The sequence below is a fragment of the Brachionichthys hirsutus genome, chromosome 8 (assembly GCF_040956055.1).
Source record: "Brachionichthys hirsutus isolate HB-005 chromosome 8, CSIRO-AGI_Bhir_v1, whole genome shotgun sequence".
Lineage (NCBI taxonomy): Eukaryota > Metazoa > Chordata > Actinopteri > Lophiiformes > Brachionichthyidae > Brachionichthys > Brachionichthys hirsutus.
The window spans coordinates 6,994,922-7,010,508 of NC_090904.1; the positions used below are offsets into that span (position 1 = coordinate 6,994,922).

Sequence of the window (15,587 nt, forward strand, 5' to 3'; positions counted from 1 at the left end):
CAACATGAGAGTTTGTGGGCGGTGGTGTGCACATGTGAACTTGACAACAGATGCTGAGGCATATTAAACAGAGAAAGAGGGAGACAGAGAAAGAAGTTACGATCCTCATCACTCCACTGCAGTTCATTTGTTCTGGACTCTGGACAAGTACTTGTTAAGTACTGTCACTGTGTAACTTACTTTTCATGGGGGTTTGGGGGAAACATTTAGCTAATGAAGCAAACCCCGCAAGTTGATTCTGCGTGTAAAAGATGCCTGTATTTGCCTTTACAGGTAAAAGACTATAACGTTCCTGGACAGGGTTTTTTTACAGCATCATTTAAATATGCTTTAAAGGAGTCCTCCACTCATTTTAGAATATTCGTCCACGAGACATTGTTTGTGTTTCTGTATTAAAGTTTGCAGCGCTGGGCTGAAGTTTGTCAAGGCTGGAAGAGATTAGGTGATTTTAGCATGATGTGCACAGATTGTAATTTGACCCCAGGTGATCATTTATGATGCGATTACCAACCATAGTTCAGTTATTTCAATCTCGTTAAAAGCATCATCCTTGAATTTTTAAGTAGATATTTTTAGAGACAATTTACTTAAATTATTTTTGGTGTAATGTTCTGCAAAATAAATAAATAAATGATTTCACTTGAAAAAAAATCTAATTGCAAAGCATACTATTACATAAATGGGTATTTGGGGAATCTCTGCCAGTATAGGCATTTATTTGCTCTCTTTTCCCTATATTTCTTTGCATATGTTTTTGCAAACTGCCACTATTCAAAATAGGCTGGATTAACTACCAGTGGTTGTCACAATGCATTCATGGAAGCTCTGGAGTATCTTCTTATAAACAGTGTTATGGTTTGGACCCAGACTAAAAGTGAAGCTACTCATCTTTTATCTTAAACATCCTTTTTTGAAGCTCTCCCTCAAGTCCAATAACTAATTTAAATGCAATATTAAATCACAGGAATACTCCTTAAAAAAGAATTTAAGCCTTCAAACATGTTTCTTTTCTTTTCTGTATAGTCCATTATGTATCAAATCCTACATAATAAGTCTGTCCACACTTTTAGTCTGACACAAAATGAGGATGAAACCATTCTCTAACGAGAAACTGGTTGATCAGGGTGGAAAAAACAACCAGAACCTTCAGGACTTGTGTTCAGTCCACTGCAGCAGAGTCAGGAGGGCTGTATATGTCATGGTCCCAGTGCCATTCAAGATCACCAGGGGGTGAAACATGTACACATGGTGTGCCACATTGTTTCGGGGGGGTGGGGGGTTGGAGGTCTGTGCCACTGTGAGGAGGCATTGAATGGCAACAGCTGGCATCAGAGGAGTCGACTAACCACAAGAACAATTACATACAAAGAAACCAATGGAGAAACAACATAGAATTTATGTGTTAGGATTCTGAGTAACTGACCCAAGTCGTGTCTTCATGGTTTTAAACAAAAGTTATATGAACAACTGTTGAAGTTTCTTATTCTAATCACTATTATTTGATTATTAATACATTATGCCTTTTTCCTTTTTTTTCTAAACCTAATTTGTTCATTAGAGTTGGAAAATAAATCATTAATTAAACGATGTTTACGAATAAAATATGCACACAAAATGTCATATTTTTTTGAATAGCAGGATCTATTATTGTGGATTGTTTAAAAAAAAAAAAAAAAAGGGTTGTAATAGTAAGAAGGCCAGAGAAGTCCATGTTTGTGCTGTCAACGTGAAGGCTGTGCTAATTTCTCCAAAATAAGAAAATCTCAACGCAAGTAAAAAACGAACGCAAGTTTTAAAAGATTGTGTGAGGAAGAATTTTAGAATTTTACAGTGATTCCTAGAAATAAAATTAAAAAAAATATATCTATAGATTCACACAGCTATTTCCCTTCTATAATGAGGGGGGACACAAAAGACAGGTACAACAGAAGCTGGTACAGATGCCACACTACTGTAGACAGTCTTACCTTTAATTGTCTACCTGACCTGTGGGCTGCTTAGAGGTACACGTGACAGATTGGTTAAAACTTTGAGCATGTAATCTGGTTCAACTGTCATTTAGCGACAGGGAACCATCTGAGAAACTGTCTCAGAACCAGAGCCGCTTTCTGGAGCTACGATCCGATTAAAATGAGGCTGATGTTTAGGACGGGTGCAGCGCACCTTGGCACGGTCGATCTGAATTCAACCCCAGTGGGCTTGAATGTTCAAATCATATGTGGAGTAACCTACTGTATTTAGCTTTTGCTCATCCTGTTTTGCAGCTTCATGATAAAGACTTTTATGAATTGGCTTCTGAACAGGTCGATGCCATCCTAACAGCCTGCCCAGTACAGCTGGTGGAATAACATGGAATTGCACCTTTATACACTAATGGCGTGGCGATAATGAGTGGAAGTCCATCTGATGCTGGAGGGGTCTGAATGCATGTGTGTTAGTTCTACCAGCACGTTTTGTGAATGCAGTGTTGGAGCGCATGGCGTGAGACATTGATGGGAAGGAGCTTTTTACTGCTTCTGCTAAACGTGACTGTCCTGTGTTTGGAGCCACTTACAGAACTGAGAAATAGGAGCATCCATTTGGGCTGAGGCACCCCCTTTGGAGTTAAGTTTCTGGACCTGGGTGGGTGGGACAGGCTTGTGCGACTGGCCAGTGGCACGATACATGGCCTGGACCCAAAGGATGCGGTCCTGCTCATCATCGCTGGCAAACATCACGGTGTCACCTTCCTTTACGCCGTTGAAAAAAGCCCTGCCGCCATCCAATCCTGAAACAACAGGGTGTCAAAAGACCACTCCGTAATTTACAGCATGTTAAATAAACCTTTAGTTAAACCGTGTAAGGTGCATAAAGGCCAGTCATTTCACCTGGCTGGGGGTCGCTGTAGTCCACGGTGTACCCGTCCAGCTGGAGAAGCTCCTGTGGTTCGGATTTCTTCTCTCTGTAGCTGCACATGGCGAATGTATACTGACTCACCTACAACAAGGACAATCAACAATGACTCAAACAGCCACAGAGAGAGCAGTTAAGTCCGTACTTCGGTTAACCGTTAAAGTAAAAGTTGTTTCATTTGATCGGCTGAACACATTTTTTTTTTCCCCATCCATGTCTGTTTCTTATTTGAGATGTCAGCACGATTAGGCCAAAGCTGCTGAAGGACTTTCATGAGTCTTATCTCAGGATGGTTCTTGGGCCAGAATAGACCCTGTTTTTGGTACAAATCTGTACAAAGGGGCAGAGCCAGGAATTGTTTCTATTTAAAATAAAACACTTCCTTTAATATTTAACATTTCAGTTTCAGCAAAAATTATCTGATGATGATACATTTGTGATTACAATTAGCAAAAGTGGGTCTATATTGTTCGAGTCCTACTTGGAGGGTCGCGTTATCATGGAATCATTGCTATTAGATGCAATGGCATAGAAAAAAAAAGTGGGCTGCAGAGGTTTGACTGACCTGCACAAGGACAAAGAAGCGTTTCTTCCAACGTTTCCAAACATTCTTGCCAAAAGCCCACAGATACCTATAAAAACACCAACACATGAAGACAACATACAGATTAACATACAAACAGATTGGTGCACACAGCTTGCTACTGGGAACAGATATAGGAGTGTAGTGTTTATATACATTATTAATTACAACATCAATGTTTTAGTTGATTTTTTTTGTTGCATTTTTTTTAAAAATACACTAGTGTCCACCAGAGGGAGGTAGTGTACTTGACAGTAAATACACAATAGTGTCCACCAGGGGGAGGTAGTGCACTTGACAGTAATTTTCCATGATACTGTATTGACAGTGAGGCCACAGGAGCTGAGGGGCTGGAGTTCAAAGAAAGACATGGAAAATGGAAGGCACAGTTATGTGAGGCAACGTATCTCTTACCCGCAGTGTTTCATGTTCTGTGGTTTGTCCATACGTATGGCCAGTTTGATCCTCAGATCCTGATCAGGACATGCCTTAGTAACAGTCATCTTGTGGAGTTCTGACTGCTTTGGGCTGTTAGGAGTTGGACGGAGGACAACCTGCATAAAAAAAAAAAGACAGAATGAAGTCAGTCTCCATGTGTTTATATCCAGCAGCTGAATCGTTGATCACATCCTGTGCACCATTCAGCAAGTCCATGCAGCGTGACTGTAACAGCTAGTGATGATGTGTGTCAGGTTTCACTTTTCCGTTTTCAAAAATGAGTCACAGTAGAGAAGCAGAACACAGCTATACTCCGCCTCCTCGAAGAAGAGGACTCATCTCTTTGTTGAGTTAAAGAGGCTTGAGGAAGGTTGCCTTCCTGCCCATGCTGCTGCAGTGCGAGATCAAACGGCCTTGTCACAAGCCAAGGTCATCGCCACAACAGGGATGTGAAAGGCAAACCAGCAACACCTCCCTCCTGAACCGCCTTATCACACAGATCTTACCCCTCAGGAAAGAGACGGATGAACTGATAAATGTTCTAGTCTCTGCGCAGAAGCTCACAATTTCAATAAAATTCAAAGATTGAAGATGTGATATCAGAGTTGAGAAAAGGGTTTGTCTGCTTTCTAGCTCACAACGAAAAGTGCAACATAATTTGTTCAGGTTTTCTAGCCAAACACAAGCATAATTGAGAAAGCAGCAAAACGAATCAAGTATTTGCTATCGGCAAAAATCACATACAATGTGTTGATCACGGCATAAGAATAGTAATATCATAATTCACTGGTAAGAGTTTGGCAACATCTGCCTCTTGTTTGAGTCGTCTGACATTCCCATGAGAGTCAAGCCTCAGATGTTCCCTTCTGTTATCAGTTACCAAGTTTAGAATGATTTTCTATTCATGTTTTTATACACAGCAAATGAAGACACAAAATAAATCTAGAATTTTTATAAAGTTTCTGCTCTTTAATTTTATTTACACCCCTTTATAGTTATTGTCATTAAACCCCTTGTGTTTGATTTCTATGGCAACTCCCACGGGGAACCAATCCCCAGTAGATTTCTAACCATGGGAGCCACGCCTTTTGATAACAGTCAAAAATAACTACAATATTGCTTCAATGAAATCTACAAATAGACCTTTTTGTTTTGTTCTGTTGAAGCATGAATACGCAATATGATCTCAGATCAATGAGGCCGACGGGCCATAAATAGCAAGAGGATATTTAAATAGTGTCATGTTCAAAAGAATGTTAATGAAATGATCAAACATTAGAGAATAATGTATGATTTACTTGTGTAATGAGCCCTCTTTGAACCCGACCCCGAGACCAATCTAACTCTTCTTTTGCTATTTGGCAGGCTAACCTTTTTCTTGAATTTAATAATGTACTGCTTGTGCACTATTATACACACACGTGGTGCCAGCAGCTGGCCAATGACGGAGTAAGTCAAATATAAGATGCACACCTTTAGGGCCTTTTTTTTGGAGGAGCTGTGACAAGATCATACCGCCTATCAGACCTTTTAAACGAGCGTAACAACGAAGACAAAGCGCGCGTTACCCTGCCCAGCTCTTTGTCCTCCAGAGCCAGCACTCCTGTGCTCTCTGTAAACAGCTTCACCTTGACAGCGGGCAGAGGGTGTGTGGTGGTAAAGTCCCCTTGGGTCCCCCAGCTGAAAGACACAGCAAATGATACTCCAGAGGTTAGTTTCCGTGACAGCATCGCTTCTCACCTCCTCACAACAACTTCAAACTGAAATCAAATAATAAAACAGTCTTCTCTTCAACACAGGCTTTTCATAAGCAGCTGACAGGAGATGCAGCACAAGAGAAAAAGAAACTGATTGTTTATAGACTCACAGACACTTGTCCTAAATGTATCTCTGCTATTAATGTACCAGAGCTCTTTAAAACTTTAAAAGAAAGTCATTACGTAACAAAACACCTGCCATATCAGCCAGAATTATTTTGTGGGTCAAGCAGCAGATGATGCAACAGACTGTCTATTAATCTTATTTATTCAGACTTTATTATAAGCACACCTTCAGGAATTCAGCATGGCCAAAGTAATCTTTGGGCAAGACGTATTTTATTTTAAAAACAAGAACAAGACAAATCCTGAAAGCACATAAAGTTCTGATACTTGGTCTTATTTCTATGCAGGATTCATTATTTTCTCTCATTTCAGATGGGACAATTGTACAAATGGACAGATCCTGATTCCTAATGCATGAGGTCCGTAACGTTGAACCCACGGCTTCACAAGCGTGTCTCAAAAGCAAGACTATTCATTTGGAGAGCCAACCTAGGTCAAACTGTTTAAAGTGCATAAAAAGATTCAAATCACTTGAGAAAGGATAAAAGGACAAAGTTGCAAAAAAGAAAATGCATTGATGTCATCAGAAACATCAGCACAGGCGGTTGACTGTCCTGCATTAAAGGGAATATTGATTTTGAAAAGGTTGTGTGGTCTGTGCCTTGTTAGCACATTGCTATTTCACGGCAGCTTAGAACAACGGTGCAACTCGCCAACAAACATCATCTCAAGTTCTTACTATCGAAAGTGTGGACAGTTTCCTATTCTCCTGAATGAGCAACTGTGAACTGTGAAATATAAAACTTGGTCAAAGCTTATACGAAGCTTCAAACCTTTATGATAATTCCGACTCAGAGTGCTGAGTGTTCTGACTAAATTGGCTTCTTTAACCCGAAATCCGTCCCAGAGAAATTGCTTTGAAAAGGGATCATTGTGTAGCCGGTATGAACAGGAGGAAGGCTTAAAGCTGTCAATGCTGCCTTTAATGTACTTGTGGGCCTGTGAATACTGTTTCATGACAGACTTGACAAGCAAATGATCACTAAACCTCACCAGCTCCGCTGCCACATGCCTGGAGAGAAAAAAAGTAAAGCTAAATAAAAGTACAAATTCAATTAAAAAGAGGAAACAGTAACGTAGTATTAATTGTGTTGTCACCCAGCTTCTGAAAGCAGTTTTTCTCGTAACCATTTCTAACATTCATAATTAATCGCGACTTGAATGGTGTTTGCACAGCGGCAGAGAGACTGCAAGACTGAGAGGGAGAAGAGGGTGATGGGCCGTGACGGTTTCAGAGGGAAGCATTGTGCCGGAATGAAGGTGACCTTTTGGATCAATTCAAGGTCCGTGTGACGTTGCTCTGCCCTCACAGTTCTTGCTGCAGAATGTGTGCAGTCCTGTTTTTACTTAAGTAGGTCAGTTAATGAAAGAAGCGGCAGGAGTACTATACATAAAATAACACGTTTATAATTTGAACTATAATGAAGTCACCGTGATTTGTCATTGAATGAGCTTGATTGGTTAAGGTGTGCACACACACACACACTCACACACACACGCACACACACACACACACATCTACCCTCTTTGTTCTTCTCTAATCCTTCCATTCTTTTTCCCGATATCTTTCACACCATCTTCATATAATGGATCTTGGATTAAGGAGATCATAGGAAGACATTAATGCCATAAAATAGCTCATATTTGTGCGAATATTTCAGGGTAAATTTCTCCTATCACTATATGTGCTATGCAATAGACGTTAATTGCATGAAAAAAGGCTACTTGCCATCAGAAGGCTCCAACATCTCTTTGCATCTGGTCTGGCATGATAAGTGTTTTAAGATAAGCTGGGACTTTCAAAGGAAGAAAGGACTTTCATACTTGATGTAATGCAGCATTACACACTAAATTTTCACACCTTGATCAGATGAGTATGAAATCTAGAGGGTTTAGCTGAGTCATAGATGAATCAAGCAGTTTGAGTTAAAGGTTTCCTGAACGCACTCATTACAGTAAAAAAACAAAGTCACATATTCCATGAAGTGCATGTTCGGATAGGTGCATTCTGCCTACAGAAGCATATTCTGCTGTTCTGGGAATCATTTCTAAATATAAAATGAAAAAAACAAACATCCAAGTTAATTGAAGTTTTGCTCAACAGAAGACACTTGAAATGTGTGGCCAAGCACCTACCCACATTTTGGTTCTCCAAGTGTAACTGTACTACATTTTTTCTGTAGTGAATTTTACTCTGACAACTAAAAACCCATTTCTGCATTTTATGTAACCGTTTATCTTCAGCAGGGCTTTAAGCTGTCCTAGCTGACAATGGACATGAGCCTGCGTTCACCCAGGCCCAGGACAGAGAATGATATACAGCTATTCACACATTCACGCCTACAGGCAACTTAAGAGACACCCATTCAAGCCAGAAAGACATGCGGAAAACATGAGAACCCACCCAGAACATTCCCAGGTCATCAGGTAAGACCTTAACTTAGAACCTTTTTGCAATACGACAGCAGTGCTATCCATTACACAGCCGTGATACCCAACTTGAAATAAATGCCACAATTATGTTGAAACATTTTCTTTCTAATGATGAGTGAACTATTTTAGAAACATGTTTTTACACTGCCTGTTGTTTTTTCAGAACGATTTATGATAATACCCGAGATAACCCACTTTTTTTTACCAAAATTTGAGATGACCCATGCAGGAGTTTTCACGTTAATCTGAATCAATCAAATAAAGTGTGCATGAGTTTAACCCTAAGCTCTTCGACAGAGTTTATAATGAATCTGTAATGCAATGAAACCCTGATATGTTCTGGGGCAGCTATCGTACCATTGCAAGCTCAGCAGTCAATGCCTTATCTAAAAGAAACTGCAGTGATCAGCAATCAGAAATAAACAGCTGAGGCATTTTATTTTGAAAACTTTGCATAATGTACAAATAAATACAATTATTTTGCATTATTTTGCACATCTTACTACTACCGTGTTTTATACGCATGCATAATTCAGATATGTTTGCCTTCAGAGGACCACCAGAGGTTTTGTTTTTAATCCTTACAAATTATAAAAGACATTTTAAGGTCAAATAACAGTAGGCTGTGTGGACATGAGTTTGCAGACATATACTGTAAATACATTTGGAAAACAACTGAATATGTACGAGTCCATGCTCAGACCCCTTACGTAGGCTTGGATGCCTCTGCTTGGTCAGTCTGGAGTTTCTCCCCTCCCTCTACCTCCATGGTGCAGTAGACAATCCTGTTAGGGGCTAGAGACTTCAGCCCCTGCACTTCCATGATCACCACCTGGAACGCACAGACACCGCAGTGATTTGTTGTAGGCACGGACTGAATAATCCGAAAAGGTCATCGAGCAAAGAAAAAAAATGGAGACGAGGAAAAGCCTTTCAGTTTTATACAGCACAGCTATTTTAGAAACTGAGAGAAAATAGCTATTTACACTTGTAGCCAGCGCTCCAATATTACTTATTGCTTATGTGTGTGTTTTTTTTAGATGGCTTCACGCAATGGCACTGGCTCTCAGCAGGGTTGCATATAAAGATTTCAGACTGGCGTCAACATGTTTAATCAAGAGATTCGTATTTGTTGTTTTTTATCTAGACAACATCTGTAATAATATTTTTTTTTTTAACAAAGACTGGGTTGTTGACAGGAAGTGTGGTGCAAGTATTGTAAAGAAGATAGCAACAAAAAACACACAAGAATAATCAAAGTAAATAATAATTCAGCATTCACAGTCCAGGAAAATGTGAAAGAAAGCCAAAATATATTTGTGTCACACAACATGGGGCTCATGAGGAACAAGGGGTAGCTGCTCTGTTCTGTGGTGATAGCTCATCTCAGACAAGCTGAAGACAAGATGAGTCATGTTACACTATTGCATTTAAAAAAAGGATGTGTGTGTGTGCGCTCGCAGCCTGCTCTTCACATCAAGTCTGTTCAACTCCCCAAGCAGGTCTGTTTCTCTATTTGAGTCTCAATAAGACAAAATTCTAATGGTACAATGTTTGGACCATCTGTCAAAATTATGAAAACCCTGCCTTGATTTCAGAGACCTGTCATTACACCTTGAGATCCCCAATCATCCCCAATGTGCTGTACCTCCAGCGTGAACGACAGAACCACATCAGACTTGGACAGAGTGTTCTCATCTTCTTGGCCCATGTCAATGATGGAGGTGTTGTGTCCGCGTTTCAGTTTCTGGAGTTTGAACTCCCCTCCCTTGGACACGGGCATGCTCTCAAGATTGGCCATCAGCTGATTCACTGAAGACTTCAGCTCCTCGATGTACATGGCCTCCATCTCTTTAGACACAAATTTGGGGAACTTGCCAGCCTGTTGACACCATATAAAAGACGTTTGAAGAAAACACTCTGACAAAAGAGTTTTCACAATGCTAAAAGCAGGACAGCAAGATTAGTGTAGTCGAGGGTTCAGTGATGCCTGATGGAATTAAAAATAACGCAGTCAAATTTGTACTATTTCAAAGCATGTACATTATATTGTACATGCTTTGAAATAGTATAATCTTTTCAACAGTGGATGGAAGCTCCCACTTTGATGTTTACAAAATTGACACCATACTTTTGACACGTTAAATGATAAAATGAAAACATATTAAATTCAGTGTGAGCCCCCGACAGAGTCTGACTCACCCTGGCGATCTGGTCTGCCATCTGAATACGACCATCCAGTTCTCGTCTGATCTGTGCAGCCTGCTCATCCAGGTTGTCCAACTATTAAGATAAGACAAGACCAGGTCAATGTGCATTTTCCATCCACTACCATCTGAATAATCCAAATCAGCCAAGGTTAACAACCTATATTTAATTTTAAGTTGTTTCTTTCTAGGGTATATTTCAGCAGCAAATATCAGAGGCACGAGGACAGACATGTGCAGCAGCTCCCGATCTCACAGGAACCAGATTAAGTGATCACATTTCGCCTGTGCTAGCATCTCTGCATTGGCTCACTGATAAAGCCCAAATAGAATTTAAAATCATTTTCCTCACTTTTAAAGCCCTTAACAGCCAGGCCGCACCATACCTGGAGACATCCACGTATGGATGGATGAATTGAATTATAACCACCATAACGAACCCAGACACTGAATAGACAACTGTCTATTCAGTTGAATATGTTTGAATATATTCAGTTGAATATGTTCAGGAACACTGAGAAGTGTTCCTGAACATGTTCTTGTTCCTTTACATTCATATAATTTACCTATCTGAGCTATAAAATGGAGAGAGTGACAGTCAAAATATATATATGTAAACTACATGACATACAATCACTGCCACAGGGACTGCCTTGACCGTCAGGACCTATTGCAGCTTGCCTTTACACAGATACAAAACCAGTGGTAATGGCATTTCTTGACAATGTTTGAAAATTGTCTGTATGGAAAGAAAATGTCGCCAGGACAAAGACCCCGCCTGGTTTTTTTTAGCCCCAGAGTAATGAAAAGCTAAGAAATGAATGAGAGTTTTATATATCGACTGTCACAATGAAATAGAAGAAAGGGATGATATGTCTCTTTTGCTCTCTCAGCTTCACGTCTTCAGTTATATTCTCTGCTAAAACTGCTCATTCTTGTCAAATGCAATGCTGCGACTCGCCAGTCACCAGCATCTCCTCGATAAGGACCGAAGACTAATTGAGACATATCTACAGCACAGTTGTGTCTGGGGAGTCACAAACCTTTCATAGGGCTCCGTGTTGAACAAGTCTTCAGTGAGAACTTTAATCTGCCTCATCTCAGTTGGACATTGTTTTATTGAAACATCCTTGAGTCTTGTGATTTTTTTTTTAGACTCAGTGGAAATACAATGCAATATAGGCATATACATTTAGTAAAACGTTAAATGTATTGTTTAATCAAGAATTTATTTTTCTATTGATGGAGATCAACCCAAAACATGTAAAGAAATAATTTATGCTTTGATGCTTGTGAAGACAAATAAACCAGAAAATGTTTTTAACAAGAATAATATGTCTACATTTCAATTCATCATTTTCTGCACAATGACATGGAGCAGCTAGATCTATTTTTGATAGAGTCCTTCAGACTCCTGTTTCTGGGACGCATGCCAGAGCTGACCTTTTATTTGCCTGACGGTATTTCACCCACTCTCATTACATTAACGGGCCTTGTCTTTCAGGGTTTACCACTATGAGTCTCTATCCCTCCTAGCAATGCTTTTTAAAAGAGAATGAGCCAAAGTCATAGTGCAGCTGTTAAGGAGGGAACAATGGCTTAAAAAGAGGCATTACGCGGGTTGGATTGGAATCAAGTAATGATTTGTCCTTTCGATGAGGTTACAGTAACAGAGATTAGGAGATCTGTCGAAGAACCATTCTTGATGACAATTAGATTTTCTGCATGCCATTAAAAAAATGAAAAAATGTCACAACTGAAATAAAGTTTAGATATGCCCTCTAATAAAACAACTAAGGCTGATTTTTTTTGGGGGGGGGAATTCAAAGTATTTCAATGAGTTCCCTATAAATGGGTTACATCTAAGCATATGATATGGATCTTTCATTTATTACCTATTTGTGTAATTGATTCACTTTTTAGTTCACCGTGTGCACATTCTGCAAGTATGTCAGCCAGATGGGATCTGAAATGGAGGAGGTCTAATGTGTTACGAGCACTGGCCACTCAGCAGCCACCTGGCTACATAACCCTAGTCTCTGTTTAGTAGAGCACATAATCAGACTTAGGCACCAGCTGCAGCACAGCAGTACTCTGTTCTGCCATACAGTAACACAGTGACAGCAGCGAACATCAAGTGATAGCAAGCTGAGTTTTTATTTTTTATTTTGTCAAACAGCAGAAAACTGGATTTATACAACCATCACTGACATACTGACTGTATTCCTGCCTGAACTGTTCTTAAATGATTCCTTCCCCCTGCTGCCGGCCACCCTGTGCTTCTTGTCAAAATGTCCAAAGGTTCTGGCGAGTACTGGAGTCTGGTGCCAGGGATATCTGACTCGTGTAGTCCCAAAAGAACTGTCACTGCCATTCCTAGAAGCCCAGCGTTATATTCTCCTGGTGTCTGACTCTGCAGTTTTACTGCATCTTCCGTGTGACAAACAAACACAAACCAAGCACATACGACCAGACAAATTCTCAAGGCTGAAAACTCATGACGTAGCGATACAAAATCATGCAAATAACAATGACTAAACATGGCTAAATAATGCATCAACACATAACGGAGAGACAGAAGCTTGTAATACGAGGGGGATGCGGACAGTTCGGTCTGCGACTGCTTTTTGCAGTGAAAAGCAAATGCAGTCTGTGGGAGGAAGCAGAGCTTGAGGTCAGGGTCTGTCTAAAATAATACCACCCCCTAGAGAGCCCGGCGCACTCTAATTCCGTGAGACCTGAAACTGAAAGGTCATTGTTGTCAATGGCCCACTGGCATGAATCACATGGACATTCAAACTCCATAAATTAAGATAGGCTAAAAGGCTCCACATTACTGAAGCAGTATGTATGTTTCAAATGCACATGGCTCGTACATTTGGTCCTGTGTTTGGTCCGGTGAGCTTTCACACTGCATACGAACTGAATAAAGGCGACAATGGGTCAAGGTTAGCTAATCTGACAGCAGGTTGAAGGTTGCAAAGCAGAACAGCTGATACAGGATCACAGTTGGCTAGACTTGCTGGGTGTGATTACACTGTATTTGTGTGTTCTTGTGTTTAGAGTGAGAGGGGAGAACATGTGACCTTGCTGTGAGGCACCAGCGCAACCCGCTACGCCATGAACGGTTCATCGTTTGCCATTCCCGTGGAGGCTCCATTACACAACTACATCAGCTACAGGGTAAAAATGGAAGGGCTCAGGGCTCATTTAAGAAAAGTTGCTGACAAGACAAATTAAAGAGGAAATGGCAGTGGTGTTGGTGGTGTGTGTGTGTGTGCGTGTGTCTGTGTCTTTGTGTGTGTCCTTTCAAAGCCTGCTAGAGAAAAACCTGATTTGAGATCTGCCAGTCTGAAGGTTCCAGAGGCCAAGATTAAAAGCTCTAAAGGCAGAAAAGTCTCAATCTGTGTGCTTACATTGGATCTAAGTCTTATATAAATCAGCCGCTCAAGATTAGGGAATGATTTTAGTGAGAGACTCTCCCACTGATCGAAATGCCTGAGAATAAGACTCTGTAAGCTTTGCTGTACTTAAAATGATTGCCTAAAGTTCCTGAAGATTTTTTGCTTTTCACTGTAGTGTATGATAATAAAGCCAATATAATTGAGTGATGGACGAGGTCGACAGAAGTGTCAGACTGTCATCTCTATTGTTTGCATACTCTCCCTGTGGTTGCACTGGCTTCCTCCCACAGTACATGCACATGTATGTTCTGGAGAATTTGTGACTCAGCAGATGTGAGAATGGTTGTTTGTCATCCTGTGTTGGCCCTGTGATGAAGTGGCGACCTGTCCAGTCTGTTGCATCCCACCCAGGTGGGATGGGCTCCATCCCCTCATATTGTAATGTTTAAAGCATTTCCCTGCAGTCTCATTTGAAACTCTCCTACTGCCATGGCTTTCTACTGCACTGACTCACGTGGTGTGAAGCCGAGTTGTCATTGATTGATTGAGAAAGCAAAGCTTTAAGTGTAATAACGCCATGATGTTGGATTCTCTTGACAAAAGTAGCATCGATTGGTTGCGATGCAGCTCACGGAATAAAATGCAGACGAATCGTATTCACTTAGAAAGTGAGACAGCTTCCACGTGTGAATCGTCATCATGATTTTCTAACAATTAAACTGCACCCCTAATTTACCCGTTTGAATCGTTGTTAACCCAGACAATTGACCAATATTAAAACTTCTGATGTTTAAAAGCACCTCGTTCCATCTGTGTGGTTGTACTTTATCTAGTGTTCAAAGGATTATGCCTGCTGCAATGAAACTCATCATTTCAAAAGTCATTGGCATCAAAAACACATGACATTCATCATGCCGGACAACGCAGTGTTAAGCGCTGTTGCCTCACAGTAAGAAGGTCATGGGTTCAAATCTGACTTGCAGCCTTTCTGTCTCTGTGGGTTCTCTCCGGGTTCTCCGGCTTCCTCCCACCACCAAAGACATGCCATGATTATCTGTCTATGTGGCCCTGTGATGACCTGGCAGCTTGTCCAGGGTGTACCCCGCCGCAGTCCATAGACTGCCGATGGGCTCCAGCACGACCCGCCACCCGGTAACGGACAAAGCCGTTCAGAAGATGAATGAATTCATTATGCCTAAGATGATGTTTTGAGCCAGTTGTGTTTGAGAATATAATCAAGGTCCTGAAGAAAGAATATATTTGTGGTGCTTTTAGCATTCCCATGGAGAGCAGTAAAGCCATAAATGCTGCATGAGATGGAGAGTTATGTCTAACAACAGCACCCCAGTGTCCCCGATCATCAACCTGCCATCTCAACATACCTCCCCCCGCAAAGACATACAGCCTTGTGTCAACAGATATATCCTGAGGAGACATATTTGTTTAAAACATGTCCATTCCACAACACAAAATGGAGCCGGTTATTAGATTACTCATTAATCAAATGTTAAAAGCTTGGTTTGAATTCCCTGATAAGCATTGCTTCTGCCTATTCCTTTTTTGGTTGTAATATATATTTCGTTTTGTTTAAGTTGTATTTTTTGTCTTAATCTGACAACCAAAATAAAAACTCATCATCAAACTCATCATTTAACATTGATGGATTATCATAGCCTATTTACCATGTTATACTAATAATAATACATTATTTCAAAGCCATTATATTTCATGAATTTTTGTTTATTTT

At 40.5% G+C, this 15,587-nt stretch overlaps 1 protein-coding gene across 1 annotated transcript in view; it reads right to left on the reverse strand.

Annotated features, from left to right (window-relative positions):
• The window catches only part of cadpsb (Ca2+-dependent activator protein for secretion b), a 50,847-nt gene that overhangs the window by 23,127 nt on the left and 12,133 nt on the right, over positions 1 to 15,587 (reverse strand). Inside the window, exons 4-11 of the mRNA XM_068742957.1 lie at positions 10,432 to 10,512; positions 9,878 to 10,111; positions 8,940 to 9,061; positions 5,482 to 5,593; positions 3,890 to 4,029; positions 3,458 to 3,524; positions 2,868 to 2,976; positions 2,555 to 2,767 (exon numbers count right to left, since the gene is read on the reverse strand). Of these exons, the coding sequence (XP_068599058.1) occupies positions 2,555 to 2,767; positions 2,868 to 2,976; positions 3,458 to 3,524; positions 3,890 to 4,029; positions 5,482 to 5,593; positions 8,940 to 9,061; positions 9,878 to 10,111; positions 10,432 to 10,512 (1,078 nt within the window). The remainder of the gene's footprint in view (positions 1 to 2,554; positions 2,768 to 2,867; positions 2,977 to 3,457; positions 3,525 to 3,889; positions 4,030 to 5,481; positions 5,594 to 8,939; positions 9,062 to 9,877; positions 10,112 to 10,431; positions 10,513 to 15,587) is intronic.